This window comes from Festucalex cinctus, chromosome 14, assembly GCF_051991245.1.
Source record: "Festucalex cinctus isolate MCC-2025b chromosome 14, RoL_Fcin_1.0, whole genome shotgun sequence".
In the NCBI taxonomy this organism is placed as follows: domain Eukaryota; kingdom Metazoa; phylum Chordata; class Actinopteri; order Syngnathiformes; family Syngnathidae; genus Festucalex; species Festucalex cinctus.
The window spans coordinates 296,932-320,431 of record NC_135424.1 but is presented as its reverse complement, the minus strand read 5'-3'; the positions used below and the strand labels follow the sequence as shown (position 1 = coordinate 320,431).

Genomic DNA, 23,500 nt, shown 5'->3' with positions numbered 1-23,500 from the left:
ATTCGGAATCAAAAACCGATTCTGATTCTGGATCAAATTGCGAGACAGTCAAAAATTCTCATCCCTACTAATCATGTGACATCACAGCGGGCGGAAGAAAAAGTCCAGATGAGTTTTTTTTTTGCTCGTTTAATGTGACGCTTGGCCAAAACGTGCACGTCAAATGTCTTTGCTGGTCGACGCCCCCACCGGCCGGCCAAACGTGGATTCAGGAGACGACGTGCTCCAGGACGCCTTGACGAATCAGGTGCTCGCACGTCCAGCGCGGCAGGAAGTGCTGCGGACGTGTGCGGCGTCATGTGACTTTCACTTCCTGTTGTTCACAGAATGAAAACAAAAACAAAACCCACCTGACTGTTCTTCTTGAGGAGGACGAGCGTCCCGTCGTCCATCTCCAGCTCGCCGTGGTCCTTCACGCACCTCACCTGGCGAGACAGGTGAGCGCCAAGAGCTGACGTGCGGCTAACGTGCAAGATTGCTAACCTGGACGTAAAGACTCTTGGGCGCTTTCATGTCCTGCGTGACGTCCAGTCCGCCGCCTGCGCCCAGCGAGCGCATGAAGGACGCCAGAGACTTTTTGTAGCGCGCGAACCACTGCACCTGCGCGCGACGGCGACAAGTTAGCCAAGATGGCGGCCGGCCGGTCGATCCGAGCGCGGCCAGCCGACCGACCTCCTCGGCGCTCATGTGGAAGCGCACGTTGGCGGGAAGCACGCTGCCGTATTCCCAGCGCACAGCTCGGATCCTCAGCAGACGGTCGTACCTGAGAGCAACACACCACCTGCTCAAACACTTTTCACATTTTGGGTGCCAAACGTTGAAAAAACGACATTCATCTCATAGCCGCTGCTATCCAAAAGTGATCATTCCACTGATTGATCAGATCCATTTTGCCTTCCAAATGTATCCACTTGTTTATGGAGGACCAAAACTGCAAAAATACAAATTCAACAAATAAATAAATGACAAAAAGTGAAAATAAAAATGGATATAACAAATATATAAGTCAAAAATTAAATACAAATGCATTTATTTATTTCTTCTTTTTGTTTCCATTTATATTCATTTTTTGGATCTATTTTTTATATTCATTTTTTATGTATGTTCAGCATTGTTTTCCAAAGTAAAAGCAGATTTTGAAAGATGACCCACCGGCTTTTCATGGCAGATGACAGAAATGGGACAATAAAAAAAAGAAAAAAAGACAAAAAATATACAGTTGGTATGCTGAACAATCTGAAGACACGTTTAAAAGATGAACCCAAACGTCAACCAATTTGTTGCAGTCAAGAACTAGTGAAGACTGTTCAGGTTTCATTTACACTTGAACGGTTTTCAGAGAATTGAAACGCTAATTGAAATGTTTTCAGAGATTGAAAGAGTTTTTGGAGAATTGAACCATTTTCGGAGACTGGGGGTCACCGCCACTCCGGAAGAGAAAGGCGAGTCACGTGAACAAACCAAAGTTTGACGCGTTCGTGGTGACGCAGGTTCGCTTACAGGTAAGCGGCGACGCAGCGTTGGTTCCTCAGCAGGCAGCAGTGACGCAATCGGATGGAGGGAAGCAAGTCGCCTCTCCCGTCGCTTTTGGTCTCGTTCCTGAAACGCAAAAAGTGTCACGCCGGGCGGTCACAGCAGTCAGCCGCCCGAGGAGACGCACACGTCCGTCTGGTTGTGCTCGTAAAGCGCCTCCATCTCCTGCAGCACCTGCCGCACGCCGTCCTCCTGCACGCACACAGTCACAGTGAGCCGGCCGTGACGTCATTGACTCCAATACGTGCACACGCGCAAATAAAGAAACAGCATTTGTATGGATGCTCCCTGATTAAAATGTGCTCAACTGACTCCATTTTCCAGGCAATGAAGACAAAATCCCGAACGGATGAAAATGTCCCCATTTCGAAATCACAATATTTGTCATAAGTAATAACGCGCTCCCGCAGCACACGAGGACGCATTTGTCGGCGGTGACGTCATCTTACAAGGTGACAAACGATGGTCTGTCACATGCTGTTCATTCAAGTGGCCGTCGACAGGCAAGAAAAAGCGCGAGCGGTTTTGTTTTGTTTTCTCACGTTGAAGGCGGGAAGTTGGCCGTCGTTCGTCCGTTGAAGCTCGCGAATCAGCTCGACGGCTTTCTCGCAGAACATCCTGACGAGCACAACAAAAAGACGAGACAAGAATGAAGAAAGAGAAAAAGGAAAAGGAAAAGAAAAAGGAAGGCGCGTTGGACGCCCACTTGACGCTGGCGCCGAAACGAGGACTTCCGGGCGGTAGTGTCACGTGACGCGGCGGTGGCGGCCGCTTTGGGACAAACTAGTTTGTCATCGGTTTGTTCGCTGCATCTTGCGGGAGGGATTCTCCTCCGGACGTCATCCGGGAAATCAGGATGCTGCTGAGCAATTTCAATTGGACACTTTCGTAAACTCGGGTGAGTACTTGAACGCGTCCGACATCCCAACACATGCGACCGATGAAAGGCGGCACACGTTCAAGAAAAGACGTTAAAACGTACGACTGTTAGCATCGCAGCGGCTTTTCCTTCATTTGCCTTCTTTCAACTTCAAGGGATTTAGCTTCCATGCTAACAAGATGCTAACAAGAAGCGCGTCGATTGCGTTTCATTCTACACTTGCTTTTGCAACTATCAGAAAAGTCAACTTGAGCACTGGCATCGATTGACTGACGTCTCATCAAGGCGCGATTAATTCCGAGTCGACGTGCTGCGACTTGAACAGTTTTGCTTCCATTTGAGAGCGTCAGCTGGCGTGACGAGGTTGTTGTTGATGTGGGCTCGTCAAATAATCATGAAGGTTCGAAGGTTCGGTTACACCTGACAAGCTGACATCCATTGCAGTAAAAAGAGTCTGACAGTAAACACATTTTGATGATTTATTTGAATGATTTCGGCGAGTCTTCCAATTTATACGAATCAATTGTCAAATTGGAACGTGCGCTGGTAAAGGCGTTCCCACGAACGAGATGGCCCTGAAGGCCTCTCTTCTTGCCGTTTGTTTTTTTTCCCCACGTTTCCCCGGAGACGTGAACGCAGCGCGGTGGCGGGGTCACGCGGTGCGAATCGGCTGCCGCGATTGGTTGTCGTCTCATCCGCTCCTCACTCGGGACTTCGTCGTCGGCCGGCCGCCCGGAATTCCGTCGCCCGCCCGGCCGAGACGCTCCGGCGTCCGTCAGCCGTCAGCCGTCAGCCGTCAGCGTCTGATGCTCCCTTTGCAGGCATGCGGAAGCGGAGAACGTCGACGACCGTCGAGCAAGAAGAGCGCGAAGACGACGACGCGCTCGAGGAAACATCGCGGGCCGCGGCAGATTCGACGCACGCCGACGCCGACGCCGACATGAGGAGTCGGACCAGTCGGACCCTCGCCGCTTCACGCAGGTTGCTTCCTCGCCACCCGCATCGCCACCGAGCCGCGCCACAGGCGGATGCTTGCCTGCTTGCTTGCTTGCTTGCTTCGCTGTTTCATCTTCAAGTTGCGCAACAAAGATGCTTTTGTAAAGGTCGCGTAGGAAGGAGAAGTACTTTCATGATCATATTCATAAGACTGAGATGACTCCGAGGGGCTGCTGGTGTGTGTGAAACATTTCCGACTGCGTGCCGGTCGGACTGGTTTGCTTGCTTGTCGGCTCAGCAGGTCGGACCGACTTGCAGATGCATTTTCAGCCAAATATCCCATCTCAAAATATTATGAAAATATGATTTCCTCAGACCAAGTAAAAAAAAAAAGCCATAATTAAAACAAGAAAAGGCGAAATCGACCTAATTGAACAAAAGATGCCTCTGGCAAATCTCATATTGGGATGGAAGGAACAGCGGCAAAAGAAAAAGCTTCTTCAAAGCAGCACATAGCGTCCACTTGTTCCTTATTATGATTCATTCTTATTTTCAACTTCAGAAAATAGAGTGACCCTGCCCCAGCCTTCAGCTAAGTGCCTCCGAGCTGCAGATGTCGCATTTGTTGCTGGCGAGGTGGGAGGAGCAAGATGGCCGCCCTGCGACTTCAACGGCTTGCACGGACGCGTTCTCGACAATTTGCGATTGCGATCGGCGACTTTCGTGTCCTCAAGCCCGCCGCACTTGTTTCACCCGCCGTCGACATGACCTTTGACCTTCTTTTTTCTCGTCTTCCCTTCCCCGGCAGGGGCGGCGCCATGTCCACGGCGCGCCGCGCGGCCCGCTGGCTGCTGCTGGTGTACGTGTGCGTGCCCTTCGTGGTCAAGATGTGCCCGTCCATCCAGGCCAAGTTGGTCTTCCTCAACTTCGGTAAGTCGGACGGCCGCTTTGCCTGGTCGGGGTCAAGCCGGGTCACGACACGCCTCCGTCACCCCCAGTGAGGTTCCCCTTCTTCCTTGACCTCAAACGACCTTCGGACGTCGGCCTCAACCACACGTTCAACTTTTACCTGCAGCCGCAAGAGAAGTTCAACATCGGAGTGTGGTAAGCGCGTGCGCACGCACATTGCGTGATGAGGTCGCGTTTGGCGTGTGTGTTGATGTGCGCGCGCGCGTGTGTCAGGCACACGGTTCCCGCAGAAATGTGGAGAGAAGCCGAAGGCAAAAGTCAAGAATGGTTTGAATCGACGCTGAGCTCCGCCCACCCAGCCATCCTCTATCTCCATGGAAACACAGGGACCAGGTTTCACACGCACACGCACACACACGTTCATGTTTGTGTGCCATGCTAAGACCCGATGACTGTTTTGTTTGCGTGCGTGCGCAGGGGTGGCGACCACAGAGTGGAGCTGTACAAGGTAAGGCGGCCGTCATCCGGCCAGGATCGGATTTCCACGGGTTGATGGATGAGCCTGTCTTCTTTCAGGTCCTCAGCTCGTCAGGCTATCACGTGCTGGCCTTCGACTACCGAGGTGAGCTTTGATCGATTGATTGATTTCGGGATTTCTTATTTTGAAAGCTGGGGCCTTTCATATGTATATGTGTTTTTTTTTGTTTTTTTCCCCCCCTCCCAGGTTGGGGCGACTCGGACGGTTGGCCGTCGGAGGGCGGGATGACGGCGGACGCGCTGCTGGTGTACGGCTGGCTGAAGGAGAGGCGGGGCCCTCGTCAAGTGTACATCTGGGGCCATTCGCTGGGAACGGGGTAAAAAAAACCAAAACCATGCGCTGGGTTTGGCAACGCGCCTGGCCCCGCCCCCTGGCCCCGCCCCCTCCTCCTCACCGCTCAAGTTTTTTTTTTGTGTTTCAGCGTCGCCACCAACCTGGCCAGGCGGCTGTGCGACGCAGGTAACGCACGCACACACCAAGTCACATGTGAGCCGGTCAAGTTGCCAGCTTAAGTTTAATTTGACGTTTTTGCATTTCATCAATTGTTGTTTTTTTTTGTGGAAATTCCTCGATTGTCGTGTCTTAAAGTTTGTAAACATGCTCATGGTGGCGATTGTGTGCGCGCTCATGACGAGTATTGCTGCCGTCGGTTTCGCTGAGACTGGCGTTGCCATGACGACCCCCCCCACACATCCGGTGGCCCGCGATGCCGTTTTGTTGTTGCGTTTGCAGGAAGCCCCCCGGACGCGCTGATCCTGGAGAGTCCGTTCACCAACATCCGCGAGGAGGCCAGGAGCCACCCCTTCGCCACGGTAACGCCGACGTGGCCGACGGCCGCCTCCGCGTGCGCCAACTCGCCATCAGGCGCTCACGTCGTCCGCCTGCTTGTCGTCGGCAGGTGTACAGGTACCTGCCCGGCTTTGATTGGTTCTTCTTGGACGCCATCACCGCCAACGACATCCGCTTCGCCAACGACGACAAGTCAGTCAACTTTGACCTTTGCCGCAAGTTGTGTTCCTTTTGGCCGCCATTTTGAAATGTAGTCTCACTTTTAGTCCACTTTGAGTCACACTTGTGCAATAATATCGTCAATATTTCAAAGCAGCACATCTGCTTAAAAAGTCAGGTTGATTTCCATTTGTGCAGTTCTAGCGCCCTTTTGTGCCTAGTTTTTTTGGTGCAAGTTAATTTTCATTGGGGATGTTTTAGCCCTTCTATGTTTATTTGCATTACCCTTTTGTACAAAAGCACAATATTGTGATTTTTTTTTTTTTTTTTTTTTTAGTATGAGCTTATTTTTTTTTCAACATTGTGTGACCTTTTTTAAATGTTGCCAGCCTCCTCACAATATCGTGCTAATTATCGTATCGTGATAATATTGTATGGTTATGTCCCTACTAGGTCATCAACTTCATCCCATTTTTAGTTTAGTTTTCCGATTAGTTGACAAATTGGCTTCAATCCGGACCGTGCTCAAGACCTCTTCCTTGTCATTGCGACATCTAGTGGACGCGAGAGGGAGTGCAGCCGAGCTCACGTGTGGCTTTTGTTTTGTTTTTTCTTCAGCGTGAATCACATCAGCTGCCCCGTGTTGATTCTCCACGCCGAGGACGACCACGTGGTTCCGTTCCGCCTGGGCAAGAAGGTAGGTGGGTTGCAGGCCGGCATCCCGCATCCAACCGTCCCCGCATCCAACCGTCCCTCTCGTATCCGACGTGCGTCCTCAGCTGTACGAGGCGGCGGCCAGCTCGCGCAGCCTGAGCGGCCACAAAGTGCAGTTTGTGGCCTTCCCGTCCTCGCTGGCCTACAGGCACAAGCTCATCTACAGCAGCCCCCGTCTGCCGCACATCCTCAGGTACCGAAACCGACCGACCGACCGACCGACCGACCACTTCCTCCCAATGTGCAGTTCCAGTTTTGGAATTCTTCATTTCGGTTCATTTTGATTTCGTTTTTTTTTTTTTGTTTAATAGAGTTCGTTTGAATTCCTTTTATTTGTTTCATAAATGCTTCGTTTTAGTTTTGTTGTAGTTAGTTTCAGTATTAGTTTGAGTTTTTTTTTTTTTTAATGTGTATTACTTGTGCACAATATTTGAAAAAACAGCATGTCATGTGACGCTCCTTTTCGATTGGCTGGCGCGAGATGACATCACTTCTGTGACACACTTTCAAACGTCCTCAAATGACATCTCAAATCATCCCCAAAAGGCTCATGCAGTCAATTCATTGCCAAAGACGAAAACAAAGGACATTTTGCTTGTTTTTTAAACAGAAAATGTAGTTTCAGTTAGTTGTTGTTTTATAAAAAGCGTTTTCGTTTTGATTTGATTTCATCAACAGAATTGTTTTTTTTGGTTAGTTTTCGTTAACTTGAAGTAACTTTGGTGCAGTGACATTGAAGGAGGTGAAAGGTGTCAGAAGTGCAATTTTTGCTACGTGGGAATTGATTTAATTACAATTAGAAAAAAAAAATAATTATCATGTGTAATAAATATATTAAAACAAAATGAACCAAATGAAGTTGTGATGATTGTTTTATTTTGGTCTTGCAGGGATTTCCTGGCCACGCCTCCTCCCAGCAGAGAGTGACCCCGCCCCTCTACCTACCTCCAACAGTCTCCTTCCACTGTTTTGTTGTTGCACTGTTCCCAACATCCCGTCAAACAGGCGGATGATGACGATGACGATGACACGTTTGATTGCGATGACGTCTCTTCTCGCGAGTGTTGCACTTTTTGAATGCCCAATAAAAAAACAAAACAAAACAGTTTGTTGGTTTTCAATCCAAACGGCTTGAACAATGCACTTGTTGCAACATCTTGTTTGCTTCTTTTTGGCCTGCTCACGTTTTCAGCAAGTCAAATGATTGAATTGGAATGAAATGTGCTGGAGTGGATTCTTTTGGGGGTTACTTTCTTCTCTCTTTCCTTCCCGCAGGTCAAAAAGTCTGGACTCCTCCCACTTCGACTTGATGGCGGCGCTTTGGGATTCCCGCCACAACTTTACGGCCACCTCGACGCTTTTAGGGAACGTTTTGGTGACCTTTTGAAGTCGATTTCAAAGCATTTTGATGAGCTTTTCTCGAGGTGTAATTGCATATTCTCTTATTCTCTCCAGTAGGTGGCAGTGGTGCTCACACTGCTCACAAGAAGTAAGTGTAAACTCCTCTGCAGAGGTTTATTTCAAAGTACACAAAAATGATTGTGCCAAAGAGTTATTTGGAGGAGGGGCCACAAGATAGTACGTAGCAGTGTTTTGGTGAGGTGGTGTGATCCGAATCTGAAACAAAAGTAATTTCATCTTTATATTGATTGGTTATTAGTTAAAGAGCAAATCTATTCAAAATGGCTTTGGAATTGGATCCCCAAGACGAACATTTAAGTGCATAAATAAATCAAATATGAAAATAATTGTCAAATAGTGCCGTCCACACAGCAAACCAGGAGGCAACTGCTTGGCTGGGGTGAGGACTTTGCATTCGCTACATAAATAAATACAAAAATAAACAAATACGAAATACGCATAGTAAAATTTAAAACAAAAGCAGTGATGATTTGTTTTTCTCACTGCGTTTTCAAATGTTTTCGAACGATTAGGAAGGTTACGACTCCTGCACGGTCGCGTCACGGTGACGTCACGCATCAGACGCGGAAGTAGAAGTCACCGTGGAGACAGTTTGGACAAGAATGTCAACTTTGCCGCCAGCCTGACGGATACCGAAACAGAACCGGCGCCAGCAAAACGGGTTCTGAGTTCTGACCCGGCCAGACCCGCCCCGGCTTGTTCCCCTTCCCTTCCCTCGCCTCGCCCCCTCCGTCCCAACACCCCCCACCAGCACCCGGTCCGAGGTGAGTCCGACGTACAAGACGACTGACTGACTGCTCCGGTCGAACCCAAATCGGAACTGCCTTTTTTTTTTTTTTTGAATTTGGACTTTGTTGTAGTACAACATGAACGTGCTCGAGTTGAACTTGGACGCGTTCTGCTTGAATGTGGGCCAAGTCACGTTCTATAGTACAGTTTGGACCTGTTGTGGTTGTAGTCGTAGTCTTGAATTTGGACCACTTGTGGTGACTGGAACTTGTTGGACATGCTGTCGTGCAATTTGGAGCACTTGCAGTATCATCAGATCCACTTGGAATGAACTCAACCTATTGTAATTGAAATTGGACACGGTCCAGTCGAATGTTCGTCTCAATCGCAATCAAATCGTTGGCTTGATTCTGGTGACTCGTTTGTTTGCTGGCGTGCATTATTGATCATGTTTTATTTTTTAAATTGGTCATTGGATGGCATTGCAAGTGGACGTGTTGCTTTGATGGATGACGACTGCATTTGGACTTCGGAACCACCTGTTTTCAACACACGATGACGCCCAAAGCCAAAGTTGTGGAATTCCTCACAGGCGACTCCACTGTCACGGATGCGGAACCGATATGGCCCCGACCCGGATGCGGTCTAGAAGCGGGAACTGGAGCTGATCTGGAAACCGGTGCGGATCCGGAAGAACATTTTTGAACACCTCATTTTGGAGCGTGATGGAGTCAAGTTGAGCGACTGATGAAAGGTTGCGGCGATGACCTCGTCAACAACCTCGTCGCCCCCCCGAAATGTGAGCGACGCGTTACGAGTGGGGATGGAAAGATAGACAAACATCACCATACCATATTATCACCATATGAAGGTCACGATACCATAATTATCACCATATTGTGGGGATGTTGGCGATACAAAAAAAGTCACAATATTAATAAATAAAATAACTCGTACTGAAAAAAACAAAACAATATTGCACCTTTGTACATTACAACAATGAAAAATATCAAAATAAAGCAAGCACACATTGAGTTCCTCCACATATGAACTCTGTCCCAAGCATATTACTTATTATTCATCTGACCAATAGCGTGGATTTCAAATATAGAAGGGCCAAAACATGCCTTGTGAAAATTAGACTGCACTAAAATATTAGCCACCAGATGGTGCTAGAACTGCACAAATAGAAGTCAACTCGACTTTTTTTTTAAACAGATGTGCTGTTTTTAATATTGTGACATGACGACGATGATGTCGCGGCACTTTTAATATCGCGATATCACGATGTTGCCATGATCGTGACATCCCTAGTTACCAGCTCGTGTGAAAGATGATGAAAATAGTTTTTATTATTCGGCCTTCTATTTTCTGTCGCTCTGGAGCCCTTTCCAGCTGAATTTGGGCCAGGTACACCCCAGACTGGTCGCCAGTCAATCGCAGGGCACATCCAGACAACAAATCTGAGTGTTGAACCAAGCTCACGTGTGACACGAATGTGCTGTAAAATGGGAATCCGCTTGGATTGAAGTGCAATCTGTGAATTCCGACGGCCCTTGAATGCCTCAAGTAAGTGACGCTGATGATTGGTTGAGCAGACGGCCCCGCCTTGTTATGTGGAGGGAGTTAGCACTGTGTGACATGATAGCTGGGGGCGTGGCCATGCACGTGCAGGTGTGTTCAGAAATGAGACTCCTCCCCCCCGCACACACCGGCAGCTAAGCGGCCTTGCGCCATCTGTCATTGGCGCGCGCCATTGGCTGGCAGGCGGCCCAGAGAGGGAAAAGAGGCGGGGTAAGGCTGATTGATAAAAGGAGGAAGAGGCGGAGCCGAGGGCGCACACAACAAGTGAGAGATGAGGATGAGCCTGCGCGTTGCCACGGCAACTCAGAGGACATGACAGTAGAGGACACGCAGGTAAGCTAACGTCCACACTTGTGGTAACGTCACCATTAGGTCGTCTGCCTCGAAGTGTGCGTGCGTGCGTGTCTTTGTGTACGTGTGTGAGAGAATTTGAGGAATCCTATTAGCCTTCTATTTGTGCACTAAGCCTCTTCTTATCTCCGTGTGTGTCAGCGAAGTGAGTTCAGAGTTCAAGTGTTCCTTCACTTGCATTCAGTCAGTCAGTTTGGATGTTAATGGCCGATTGACGTTTCTTTAAATTAGTAACATATATCAAATGGAGTTTGTGCCTTTGTTTTTGCTTCCTTTGTTTACTTGTTTTGTTTCAGAACCTCTCGGAACCAGACGTGTCACGTTGCCATGTCGTCTGTTGAGATCTAATGAGAACATTTCTTCTTCTTCTGCAGCTTGACAAAATGACAGCCGAACCTTGCCGGTGCTCCAGCGCCACCTCGGACCCTCTTCCAAGCCTTTGGCATTTCATTGCGGACCAGTAGGTCCAGGGACATCGGCAAAGGAGCTCGGGGGGGCGGGGCTTTCGGGGGTTGTCAAAATGTCCCAGTCGGGAAAGGTGCTGCACTTGTACGTGGAAGTGCGGTCTGCGGGTGAGGACGAGGAAGGAAGGGTTCCCGCCACGGGCGATGACGCAAGGAGTCACCTGATCCTCCAGTGCCCGGATGTTCTCCCTCACTCTCAACGGAGCTCGGCCCTCTCCAGCCCCAACCCGAGTCCGGACCTGTCTCCGCACAGCCGCTGGCGAGCGCACGGCGGGCGGCACAGCTCGCCGCCGTCCAGCTCGTCCTCCAGGCACTCGGTCAGCCCTCAGGGCCGGCGCTCGGACAGCCCAGAGTCCTCGGGGTACTTCCAGCAGGACCACGTGCTACCAAACACCTTTGAGGACTTACTTGAGGTGCTTACAGCCAGGCAAGGGCCCCGGTACTCAGCTCTGGCGCCATCGTCGGACGGGTCCCCCTATCCACGGCGCTCGGTTAGCAATGCGCCTCCGCCGTTTGGGCGCATGACCGCACCTTCGACCCCCACTTGCCTGCGCCGGTCCTGCGATGTCCAAGGGTCCGGCGGTCAGGAGAGGACGACGTCCGTGGTGACCTTCGGCTATATTGAGAAATCCAACGTTCACATGATGGCTGGCCGCCGTCCTTCCCTGTGCCAAAATGGGCCCGGTAGGGACGAGCACTTTGTGCCCTCCCACCTGAGGAAGCGACTGAGCGACCCGTTCGGATCTCGCGCTTCTGTCAGACAGGCGGAACCCTGCCCCGTGCACCATCGGCCTTTGACCAATCACGCTTCTCCGTTCCTGCACAGAGACACGGTTGCTCAGGACGCCACCTACCGAGCCTTGGAGGAGTTCGGCTCTCCGGAGCTAAGGCGTCGCTTTGCGGGTCGCGGCGACGGGAAGTACGACCCAACTCTGCCACAACACCGCGGGTCGCCCGCCTGCCGCTCGTGGGCGGGGTCACCCGTGCTGCCGCCCCACAGTACCCTCACTTTGCCATCCAACGCACAGCTCCGAGACCCGGATGGCGATGTCTGTCAGAACTCGGCCAACGGCTTTGCACGAAGCCCCGCCTCCCATCGGTTGTGTGCCCACACGCCGGGGCGCCATTCTCATAGCGCGCTCCAGATCCAGCGGTCGCCCTGGCTGGGGGATCACAGTTGCAGACTTCCCAGCAGTTCTCGACCACCTTTACCAACTGCACGTCCCACGGATATCCAGCATGATGTTCCGAGTAGCAGTGGAACCGCAAATGGTGCCAGAAGGTCCTCCCCGCTTTCCAGCGCCGACATTTTTTTGGAACGACAAAGTCCTTCTCCAACGCCTTCCCCAACAGAGTCTTTGAGGTCTACCAGTCCAAGTATCGGCGAGTCGTTGCTACGAAAGAGCCAACAATATTCCGGTCTTGGCGAGGACCTCTCCATCTCCACGGAGCCGCCGCAGGAGAACAAAGCGGACCCAAGATGGAAGCCGGACAAATCCAAACTTCAACTCCAAGCAGAAAGCGTCTCACCTGTCTCGACCAGGAAGGGACTCGGCGCACCCGCGACTTCTCATTCGCCTGCCTTGACCCCATGCCGGGAGCAGAGTTCTTACGCCGGTCGGCACCACCGGCCCGCACGCTCCGCTGGAGACCGCAGACCTTCATGCTTGGAGGCCAGCAGTCCCAAAACCTCCAGTGGACTCCTCTCCTGCCAAACAGCCGAGGTTTCCTCACAGCAGGCGCTCACGAGGAAGAGTCCGGTCCGAGTCCAAGACAGGCTGCAGGTCTGTAAGGACAAGTCCAGACGTTTTGGATCCAGAGCCAAAGAAGAGAGTTTGAGTACGAAGGCCGAAGACAAGGCAGGACAGGATCAAGGCAGACCGGTTGCACGTTTGTCCGCAACTCGGCAGGAGGATGTCCAGGATCTCAACAAGGTCGGCGGGACATCCCGTTGGAGGTCCAGCGGGTTGACGGGAAGCTCGGGAGAAGGAAGCGTGTCTCCCGAAACCGGCAGCCAGTCCAGCTGCGATTCGGGCTCCGGGATCCAGGTCGGGGTTTCGCTCACCTTTGGACCTCAGTGCTAGCTAACATACTAGCTAACGTCTGCCGTGCTGAGCTAGCTTTTTACATGCTCTCATTGTAATCAAACAAAAGAAAAAGTCAGGCAAACTCTCATTTTAGTGTTGAGCTAACACCTGTTTGACTATTTTCAATAGTTTAACACCACATCTTTCTTGACCTTTTTCACGCTGCAGTCCGGCTTAAGTTCAGCCGCAAGTCCGACTTCCAGGTCACAGAAAATCGCCCAAGCCAAGTGGAACTTCCTGTTTGGAGCACAGAGTCAGGAAGGCTGCAGCGATAAAGGTGAAGAAGAAGAAGAGATCATCGTAGCACGTTAGCGCAACCAGACACATTTACATATCATTTGCATGCCACAGTGACTTCGCTGCTGGTTGAAGTCACTTATGAATATTCATCAGTCTGTTTTTTGCGGTGTTCAGGTTGTTCAGGCGTCAAAGCTAATTGGCTCAAGCTCAGCAGCGCTATTGCTAGCTTCTCATGTCCTTTAACGCCGACAACTGCTAACGGATTCGCTACATAATGTCACATAACATGTCCAATCAAACACGTAACGCGTGTCGCGAGCGACGATTCACGTGTGCCGGTTGTCGTCTTGAATTCAGGCGTCCCTCCGCCCGGCACGCCCTCACCGGGCGGCGCCGTCCGGGGTCCAAGGTCAAGCCGTCAGCCGGTGCGGCAGATGGAGGTGGAGCTGCTGACCTGCCACGGCGGCGGCTCGGCCCCCGAGACGGCCGTGGTCCGGCGCAGCCTCAAATACTCTGAGACGGATCTGGACCGCGTTCCGCTGCGCTGCTACCGAGAAACCGATCTGGATGAGGTGACGTCACGTCAATAACAAAATGATCACGTCATTGATTTTGCTATGTTGCTACATTTGGATTCTTACATCGGAAGATTCATGCATCTCAATGTCTTTTTTGGACTGCTGTAATCAAAACATTCTTCCAGCAGAATTCTCGGTAAAAGTTTGGATTTTTTGACATGAATCTGTAACGCATCCTCACCTCCAGTGGTGTGTGATCAGCACCGACTGACCCCGACACGAGTTCTGGTCCCGTTTTGGTCAAGACGAAAGTAGTCCGGCAAGTTGGCCGGGGACACGGAAATAAAGCGTTTTTCTTCGAAAAACAATTTGTGTTCAAAAGAGTGATACGTTTGCATCACAAAACCCAAAAGTCAGACGCCATTACCGCCGGGCGCTATTTTTCTGTTCATTCGTGTCACTGTGCATACACTGATAGGCGAGCCTTCCGCCGTCATTATAACAATGTAAAGTTTGCACGAGTTGAGGTCCCTGAGGGTAATTCTGATTGTGACCACTGGGGGTGAAAAAAAACGAGTGTGCCAGTTGTTTTGCTGGCAATACAGGTGTTCATGAATGTCTCAGGTGACTCAGCTGTTGTAACGATGATGACCATCTTGACACAGGTGATGCGGGCGCAGGCAGCCGACGCGGATCCTTCCGGAGGGACGGCGCCGACGGAGGAGGGGGAGGACGCGACGGTGACGCGGGCCGGCGTTTGCATGCAACAACAGATGGCCGCCGCCCACCGTGACGCTGACTTCAGTCTGTTGCTGAAGGGGTGAGAGGTCAAGTTGGGAGTCGCGTTTAGTAGTGTTGTTGGCGCAAAAAGTCAAGCGTGACGTGTGAGGGATGATGACGACTGTCGTCTGCCTTGTCGTCTTTCGGCTTCAGCGGGATTTTCTTTTTGGAAATGTGAAAATGGGAATGAAACGATGATTGCGGTCGGCCGTCCAATGCTGAGCACGTCTTTGTGTTCAGGACGGCGGCGGCGGCGGCGGCGGGCGCCGACGTCCCCCGCCAGCCCTCCGACAGCCACCTGGATTCTTTCAGCCGCCATTTTGAAAGCATCATGGAGGGCCACCGGGCCAAAGGGACGTCCTACAGCAGCCTGGACAGCGTGGACCTTCTCACCTCGGGATCCACGGCCGTCTTCACCTTTGACCTGCCCACGCTCACCCCGGAAATCCAGGTCCCATTCTCTTGATCTTGGCTGACTGCGACCTGTTGCTTTTCCATCGTGTCCTTTCTTTGCCCTTTGACCTGACAGTCGCTTTCTTTTCCTTTTCTGTCTTCTGTGTTTGTCGCTTCTTTCTGCTTGTTGCATTTCTGACTTTTGTTTCTTTGTCTCTGTTGTTTTTGACTTTGCTTGTTGTGTTTGAACTGTTGATTGTTTTTTGTTATGATCGCGGCAGTTTGCATGTGGCGATTATTTTTGTGCTGGTTGAAGTTTGCGACTGTGTTTTGTGCGTGCAGAGTCAAATCTGCGAGAGCGCCAAGAACATCATCGAGCTGAGTTTGGCCGGCCGCTCGGAAATCTCCTCCCGGGACGAGCGCTCTGCTCCGGGCCGGACCGGATGGGAGAAGGAGCCGGGGCGGCCCTCCATCCTGAAAGACGGCTTCCACAAAGCCAGCTCGGCGCCGTCGCTCCGCAGCAACGCCGCCAGGTGAGTGATTGGCCACCTGTGTGGTATTGGCACCAGCAGCTTTTTTTGGGGGGCGGGGCAACACCTCACGACACGTTTCAAGCGAAACGCACGTCTATGGAATGCGTGCGTGCATATGATACACAGCGCAAATGCATTGTGGGTAGTGACAAATGTAGGGCACCAATTAATTTGTTGACTATTTTTTTCAGTCAATCAAGGAATCAGATGAACTCATTAACGCACTTTCATCCGCATGTTCAGGTTTTGTCTTCAAAACTTGCTGTTGAATTTCATGACGTTAGCGTGCGTACTCGTCAATTGCTGCTATTTGGATGCTTTTTTTTCCCAGTATGTTCTTGTGACTTGTTGGTGACCTCCGTGTGATTATTTCACTTTACTACAAAAAATAAGTTTTTTGGAGGAAAAAAAGAGGAATTCCAATACTGCAGTACTGCAGTAACACAGCTCAACCACCTGGTGGCACCAGAGATGAAGCCTGTCGCTGTGTGTTTCCTTATGAGAGGAAAACAAAACAAAACATGAATGAACGGAGCAAGGACGTTTGTGTAGACCGACATCCGTTTTGTCGGGTGCGGTCCGTCTCACAAAGTTGGAATTGCAGGCAGGCCCGAGGAAACGCCAGCAGGCCCCGCCCCCTGCAGGCACATCAACTTGAGGAGGGAAAGTCCCACAAAGAAAAAGAAGCAGCAGATGTGATTGACGGAGACTTGATGTCAACTTCCTGCAAGCGCACAAAGAAGAAGAAGAAGCAGTGGCGGACGGAGGGACGGACGGACGGACGGAGGAAAGTCTTCCGCAGTGGCGTGGACGACGCAACATCAGCCCGACCGCCGGACGAACGAGCGGCGACGGCGACGGAACAGCAAAAGTTGAAGGAAAGAAAAAAGGACAAGAAGGACTTGAAGAAGAAGAAGATGTGGTGATGTGGGTGGTTGCCATGGATACGGACGACATCACACGCCGGCCATGCTGACATGGCGCACTACCTGCTGTGCTGGGGGGGCGGGACCCTGGAGGACGCCCACCTCCAGGCCCCGCCCGCCGTCTACAGGTCAGACCGTTGGACCAGTTGCAATTTCACTTTTGACCAAATATGTTTTGTCCGTGCACGATCATTAGTATTTATTTATTTAGTATTTATTTGTTGGCGTGTAAGAGAAGGAAGAAGTTTCAGTTTGGTTCATGTTGCATTTGAGCAAAGCGGGAAGTCGCCAATCCAGTCATGTATATAGATCATCAGTGAGAATTGCAATCAGCCATCTTTGTTGTTTCCTCAAGGTTATTTTACTGAACTAAAACTCAAATTCAAGAAACAATTTTGTTTATAAAATCAAATAAAAAAAACAAAATGCTTTTTTAAAAAAAAAGGACAACTAACTGAAACTGAATTTTATGTTGCCAAAACGAACAATAATTATAGCAAAAAATGTCCTTTGTTTTTGGCTATCCAGTCATATATATAGATCAGTGAGAAGAACAAACAATGATCGGAATCAGACATCTCTGTTGTTTACGTTTACCGCCAGTTTGCATTCCCAGCTTCCTGGAATGCAACACGACTTGAGGTGGGAGGAGCCGTGTTGCGCTTTGGATGCCGCGTTGAGTTGCCGTGACGCCGACATGGCGGCGGGACGAGGGCGAGCAAGCGCACGCGAGTATTTCCTGCCTGCGCGCTGTCGACTTCCTGTTTGCGCAAACACGACCTCAGCCGGGGGGCCGGACGCATGCCGGCCAATGGGAAGACGGGACACATCCGCCTTCATCGTGACATTCTCACATCCTTCGTGTGACCTTGATGCGGGGTTGCCATGGCAACCGCATGTCCAACGCACACTCGCCGAAGAAAAGTTAGAAAGTCTGACTTTGTGAAATGCGTTGTTTCCAGGGAACGCGCGGCGGCGCCCCGCCCCCCCGAGCCGCCGCGCCCGCAGGCCGACGACGGCGCCGGCGCCGAGGCCGACCCGCGGGCCGCCAGACGCCTCGCCGAGCGCCTCCATCGGCTGCAAGGCTTCCGCAAGTCGGACGTGTCCGCGCACCTCAGCAAGAAGTCGGTCGGGGACGTCGGTGCCCGCCCACGTGCGTGTGCGTGCGCGTGCGCGACTAACGTGCGTGTCTCCGCAGCAACGACTTCAGTCAGATGGTGGCGGAAGAATATCTGGCCAACTTCCACTTTGAAGGCCTCACCATCGACCGAGCGCTCAGGTTGGGAAAATGTCGTCTGCATTTTAGTCTTTATTTTACTCCAACGAAACCATCTTTTTTTTTTTTTTTCAGATAAAACTATAATAGTAATATATATCAAATAATTTCATTTAGTCTATTATTAGTCAACTATAAATTGAGCATTTTAGCATTCAAGAAAAATCTTCAGGACAATCATTTTACCCGTGTACATTTTTTTTTGTCAGCAAATAATGTGGAACATTTTGGATCTAAAACGATTTCACATCCAATTTTCTCTCATCACTTTTATGTAAAACAATTGAATGCACAATGACAGTATTTCAACAAGCTCCAACATGTGCACTCACTATGTATTCGTCATGTGCAGCTACACGTTGCATATCAAGTAAAAAAAAAAAAAGCTCATACTGAACTAACTAAAAAGCATTTAGTAAATAACTAAAACGAATAAAAACTAACAGAAGCACCCAGAAAATCACAATGAAGTCAAAATGAAACTCCAAAGTAGCTAAAATGGCAAATTCCCGAAAGTCTAATAATGTTGCTTGACGACGTCATCATCGTCTTCCTCGCAGAAGCTTCCTCAGCAAGTTGACCCTGACGGGAGAAAGTCAGGAGCGCGAGCGCGTCCTGGCTCACTTTTCCAGAAGATACGTGGCCTGCAACCCCGGCGGCCGCGCCGCCCAAGGTACGCGCTCACGCACGCACGCACGCACACGCACGCACACGCGCGCGCGCGCCTCATCTCGCTGTCGTCTTCCCTCAGACAGCATCCACACGCTGACTTGCGCGCTGATGCTGCTCAATGTCGATCTCCATGGAAACGTGAGTGCCAATGACAGCTCGGCGCTGGCAGACACTTGTCGGGAACAAGTTCCTTACCCGTCTGCCCGTCCGTCCGTCCGTCTGTCCGTGTGTCAGAATGTGGGCAAGAGGATGTCGTGCAGTCAGTTCATCTCCAACCTGGAAGGTCTGAATGATGGGAAAGATTTTCCCAAAGATATGCTCAAGGTAAAAAAAACAACAACAAAACCGCACAGTCACTGCTCAGGGTGGGAAAGCGTCACCATGACGATTATCTGACGATATATTGGTCAGATGATAAATCCATCTACGATAAAACAACATTAGAGACATAAACTGATGTTGAAAGAAACTGTTTGTTTTTTTTCAACAAATGCAGACAGCACGTTCTGTCAACACATTTGTCATGTCAATTGCTTCATTTTAGAAACAGTGACACCATTTTTTTGTGTGACATTGCAAAAGGAATTCAAATTAATTCAAGAGACTTTTCAGCAGTGAAAAGTTCATATTTTGTCCACAATGAATTTGATAACTTCATTATTTTTCATGTACAATCAATACCTTTAAAAAGTCATTTTTCTCGACTTTTTTTGTCGACTGATGATGACATCACCCGTGCTGAGCCAATCATGGCTCACCTGTTTTCTGGGTTTGCTCGGTAAACTGAGCCATGATTGGTCATGAGCACAGGTGATGTCATCATCAGTCGACAAAAAAAGTCGAGAAAAATGACTTTTTAAAGGTATTGATTGTACGTAAAAAATAATGACATGACCACATTAAATATTGACAAAATGTGAACTTTTTAATGCTGAAAATGGTTCCAAGTATCGCTTTAAATATTAAATCCAATTAAATAAATATTAATATTTCTCAGAATTTGTGTGCTTCAAAAACAAAAAATATGTTTTCAAATTGAAGATATAATACACATTTTTCATGGAAACGTCTGCAAAACTGAGTGGGATAAATGTCAGAGCACTTCTTCTTCTTCTTCTGACTTGCGTCCATTTCCCTGCCACTCTTCCGAAGCGCTCCCCCTAGTGGCCCGCCAAGTCATTGCACAATAAGTCATCAACAATGAAGCCGTATTCGTTGCCGCATAGGAATGTCGCCATACTTGCGTAGGCGTCAGGATTGATCACGATTATCGATATATGGTCACGCTCCTAACGCTCCTATGGAAATGATGCATGCACACATTCGCACATTCGCGTGTGAAACGATCGTCTTCAGCATGAGCACGTGTGGATTTCAAAGAAACAAGTTGGGCAGAATGTTATGCGGCCACTCTTGCCCCCAAAGAAGAGACAAAACATTAGGAACACCTGTCACGACAATGACCCCCCCCACCCCCACCCCACCTGCAATACTTAGCCAACACGTCCTGCACGATTGACAGCTGAGGGGGCGGCGGCCACTGCCGTCCTGCATCCTTATTGGCTGCAGCTGTTGGGGGGAAAATGCGCAGTGAGAAGGACGAGCAAGAAAGAAAGAAAGAGAGCGAGCGAGCGAGCGAGCGTCTCGCCTCGTCACTCTCCTCACGGCGCCAGAGGAAGAGGAGGAGCAGGAGGAAGAGCGTTTTCATGCAGGAGGAAGACATTTGCAATGAGTCCCAATCCAAACCAACGGCGGCCATTTTAGGCGGCCGCTGAATGCTCTGCAGTGGGGGGCGTGGCACGGAGGAAGCTTCATGAGGCAGACTGCCACATGTGACCACGCCCACCTCATCTGCTTTCAAGAAGACCTTCCCGACACCTGACGCTGGCCAGGTGGCATCTCGCAAGGTGTCGGGAGAACTTTTGGAGCTCATTTGATTGATTGATTGATTGATTGAGTTTGTTTTTTGTCGACATCATGATTGGCGTCAACAGCATCCAGTCGTCCAGCCGCCTGCGCTCGCGCTCGCTGGGCTCGGTGCGGAGCGCCCGCGATTCCCGGGACCCGGAATCGTTCCGGCGCTCGCGCACGCCGCGATCGCGCTCGCTCAAGCCGCTCGCCTTCCCCGACCTGCTGGGACAGACGCAGGACGAGGCGCCCAGGAACGCCAATCACAAGAAGAAGAAGAAGAAGAAGATGAAGAAGGACCACAACAACGACAAGAAGAAGGAGAAGGTAGAACAGGAAGACATCGGCCAATCGCATGTCGCATGCAGACGCGGGCTCCGCCCAGCAAAGAATCAAGCTAACATGAGAACGATTTGGCATGTGGGAAGAAAAGGCTAACATGCTACATGCTAACAACCACAGGTGGACTTTTCATCAATGATGGACGGATGGCCACTTGGAATGACGAAACATTGACGGATGTCCCGTTTTGCGGACGGATGCCCACTTGGACTGACGAAACACTGACGGATGTCCCATTTTGCTGACGGATGATGATTGACGGATGGCCACTTGGAATGACGAAACATTGACGGATGTCCCGTTTTGCGGACGGATGGCCACTTGGACTGATGAACCACTGACGGATGTCCCATTTTACTCACGAATTGACGGGAAACGTTGAAAATCGACTACCCTAAGCATTGACAGAATCCGTCAATAAATTTGGCAATCAGTCAATGATGGACGGATGTCCCATTTTGCTGACGATTGACAGTAAAGTTTGAAAATTGACTAAGCATTGATGGAATCTGTCAATAAATCTGGCAGTGACGGATGTCCCAATTTTGTGTACGGTTGACGGATGCCCAGTTGGATTGACGGATGTCCTATTTTGCTGCTGAATTGGCGGGAAATTTTGAAAATCGACTAACTGAGTATTGACGGAATCGGTCAATAAATCTGGCAATCCATCAATGACGAACGTCCCGTGTTGTGGACGGATGACAATTGGCGGATGGCCAGTTGTCATGACGAAACGATGTCGGATGCGCTAAGCTAACTTGTTTGTTTGTTTGTTTGTTTGCAGTCGTTGTACGCGTCGATCAAGAAGGACAAACTGCAGTGGACCATGTGAGTTTCCTCTTTTTTTTTTTTCCTGCCATGTCTGGTTGCCATGGTAACAGTCGACCACGCAGTCGACGGACTCGCAAGGGAAGGCGAGATGACGCGTTTGCTCGTTTGTTTTTGTGTTTGCGTCTCCAGCGACGAGGAGGAGTTGCGGACGTCCACGGCGGACGGTCGGACGGACTCGGCCTCCCGCACCATGAAGCGAGCGGAGGCGGGCGGCAACCACCTGGCGGCGGCGGCGCGGCGTGCCGACGGCGAGCTGTACAAGAGCGGTTTCCTGGTGCGAAAAGTCCACGCCGACGCCGACGGAAAGAAAAGTAGGAACGCGCTTCAGACGGGACGCGGATGTCTGTGGTCTGATGAGACCATCTTCATGTGGTTGTTGACGGTCTGCCTTGGTTTATCTTTTGCGGCCTCCTTCGCTGTTTTGTCGATTATTATTATTATTTTTTGACATCCTTTTTGGTTTGTTTATTTTTGGCGCGGCCGTATCTCTTGAACCCGACATCCGACCGGGGACGTACGGCCATCAACTTTCCAACAAATTCTGTCCTGTCGCTCCACACACTGAAAAGATAAACATCAACACATAAACACATACTTTGAATGGGAATAAAAAACATAAATGATCAATGAAAAAGCATTCATAATAAACTAAAAATCATGCCAAAAAAAACACATGTATTATATACAGTGCTGTATACTGTACTAAGTAAAAAAAACAAAACAAAACATACTTTTAATGGAAAAAAATGACTGTAAATGTCATAATAAATTAAGAATAATACCAAATGAAAGAAAGTTAAAAAATATACTGTGCTGTATACTGTAATAATTTGAAAAAACATACTTTGAATGGAAAAAAATGAATATAAATGAAAAAAATAACAAATAACATATATTATGAATAAAAAAGCATTTCTAATCAATCACAAATCAAACCAAAACGAAAAAACATAATACATGAAAAAATACATATACAATTAACGGGATTTTGTTGTTGTTATTAAATGAAGGCATATTTCCATGATGGCGATAAAGGAGGGAAGAACGTCGTCCCTTTTTTTTGTCCGTCAGATGTCCAATTTTGCTTTCCGTCACTTTTGTTTCCTTTCCAAATTGGAACAATCAAATCCAACTTTTGAGTTTTGCTTTGGAAGTCTTGCAATGGCAATAAATCATGGCAATAATGCCAATAAATCATGGCAATAATGGCAATAAATCATGGCAATAATGGCAATAAATCATGGCAATAATGTGCAAGCAACGGGGACGCAAGCCTGAAGAAAACGGAGCAAACATTGAAAGTGTGAAATGTGTGCTGATGACGACGTTTTTTGTTTGTTTTTGTTTGTCAGCGTCTCGAGGCAAGCGAGGCTGGAAATCCTTCTACGCCACCTTGAGGGGTCGAGTGCTCTACCTGCAGAAGGTACGTCAAAGTGGTGTTGATTCATTTGCTCCTTTTGCTTCAAAGGATTCATTGATAATTGATTGCAGTCGTCAATCAAATGATTGACTAAAAAGTTGATTGAGATCAACGGAATCATTTTTACAGCTGCAAAAGATGCATTGCTCACTCAAATCGTTGGAGATCAATTCATCAATTGGGGCTTCTCCAAACAGTTATTGATTAGGGTCTTCCCTCATTTATGACGGGCGTTTCGTTCCAAAAATTACCTGCCATAATGGAAATCTGCGTTATTTAAAAAAAATACAAATACATCCATTAATTATATATATGTGTTTGTTTATTATGTTTATTTTTGTTTTGTTTTGGTTACTTTATTATGAATGCTTTTTCATTCATCATTTATGTTTTCATTTTTCAGTTTTTTTATTTACTTCTTACAGTACACAGCACATGCAGTATATAAATATATATTTTTTTCAGTTATTATATCTGTTTTCATTTTGGTATGATTTTTTGTTTATTATTAATGCTTTTTCATTCAGGATATGTGTTCTTTTTTCATTATTTTTTTTCCATTA

The 23,500-nt window shown here is 49.1% G+C and overlaps 3 protein-coding genes across 6 annotated transcripts in view; 2 read left to right on the top strand and 1 right to left on the bottom strand.

Annotated features, from left to right (window-relative positions):
• Positions 1-101: 101 nt before the first annotated feature.
• gins1 (GINS complex subunit 1 (Psf1 homolog)) lies at positions 102-3,600 on the bottom strand. Of its 2 annotated transcripts, none has more exons than XM_077494955.1 (7): positions 2,240-3,600; positions 2,076-2,151; positions 1,661-1,725; positions 1,501-1,599; positions 484-763; positions 351-425; positions 102-277 (listed from the first exon to the last, which is right to left on the bottom strand). In XM_077494955.1, exons 2-7 carry the CDS (start codon positions 2,148-2,150, stop codon positions 209-211), a joined length of 663 nt encoding a protein of 220 aa, XP_077351081.1. In that variant the 5' UTR covers position 2,151; positions 2,240-3,600; the 3' UTR covers positions 102-208. The 2 variants fall into 2 exon arrangements, with proteins under 2 accessions (XP_077351081.1, XP_077351082.1); XM_077494956.1 differs by having other exon boundaries at positions 107-277; positions 484-600; positions 673-763; positions 2,076-3,569.
• On the top strand, positions 2,261-7,561 carry abhd12 (abhydrolase domain containing 12, lysophospholipase). Its single transcript, XM_077494952.1, has 14 exons — positions 2,261-2,431; positions 3,235-3,394; positions 4,158-4,279; positions 4,348-4,453; positions 4,532-4,651; positions 4,736-4,766; positions 4,835-4,880; positions 4,983-5,112; positions 5,218-5,255; positions 5,529-5,608; positions 5,695-5,777; positions 6,363-6,441; positions 6,524-6,651; positions 7,349-7,561. The coding sequence occupies exons 2-14, from the start codon at positions 3,237-3,239 to the stop codon at positions 7,383-7,385; spliced, it is 1,158 nt and encodes a 385-aa protein (XP_077351078.1). The 5' UTR covers positions 2,261-2,431; positions 3,235-3,236; the 3' UTR covers positions 7,386-7,561.
• An 823-nt stretch (positions 7,562-8,384) lies between these two features.
• psda (pleckstrin and Sec7 domain containing a) overlaps positions 8,385-23,500 on the top strand; it is a 19,434-nt gene continuing 4,318 nt past the window's right edge. The window contains exons 1-16 of one of the 3 annotated variants that reach the window (XM_077495854.1): positions 8,413-8,644; positions 9,202-10,526; positions 10,919-13,056; positions 13,264-13,372; positions 13,693-13,907; positions 14,519-14,673; positions 14,874-15,084; positions 15,369-15,559; positions 17,448-17,609; positions 17,684-17,764; positions 18,322-18,434; positions 18,513-18,571; positions 18,668-18,757; positions 21,471-21,514; positions 21,647-21,828; positions 22,870-22,940. In XM_077495854.1, the coding sequence (XP_077351980.1) occupies positions 11,065-13,056; positions 13,264-13,372; positions 13,693-13,907; positions 14,519-14,673; positions 14,874-15,084; positions 15,369-15,559; positions 17,448-17,609; positions 17,684-17,764; positions 18,322-18,434; positions 18,513-18,571; positions 18,668-18,757; positions 21,471-21,514; positions 21,647-21,828; positions 22,870-22,940 (3,675 nt within the window). In that variant the 5' untranslated portion in view covers positions 8,413-8,644; positions 9,202-10,526; positions 10,919-11,064. Of the gene's footprint in view, positions 8,645-8,688; positions 10,527-10,918; positions 13,057-13,263; positions 13,373-13,692; positions 13,908-14,518; positions 14,675-14,873; positions 15,085-15,368; positions 15,560-17,447; positions 17,610-17,683; positions 17,765-18,321; positions 18,435-18,512; positions 18,572-18,667; positions 18,758-21,470; positions 21,515-21,646; positions 21,829-22,869; positions 22,941-23,500 lie in introns of those variants that run through there. The other 2 variants (XM_077495855.1, XM_077495856.1) reach the window with 2 other exon arrangements.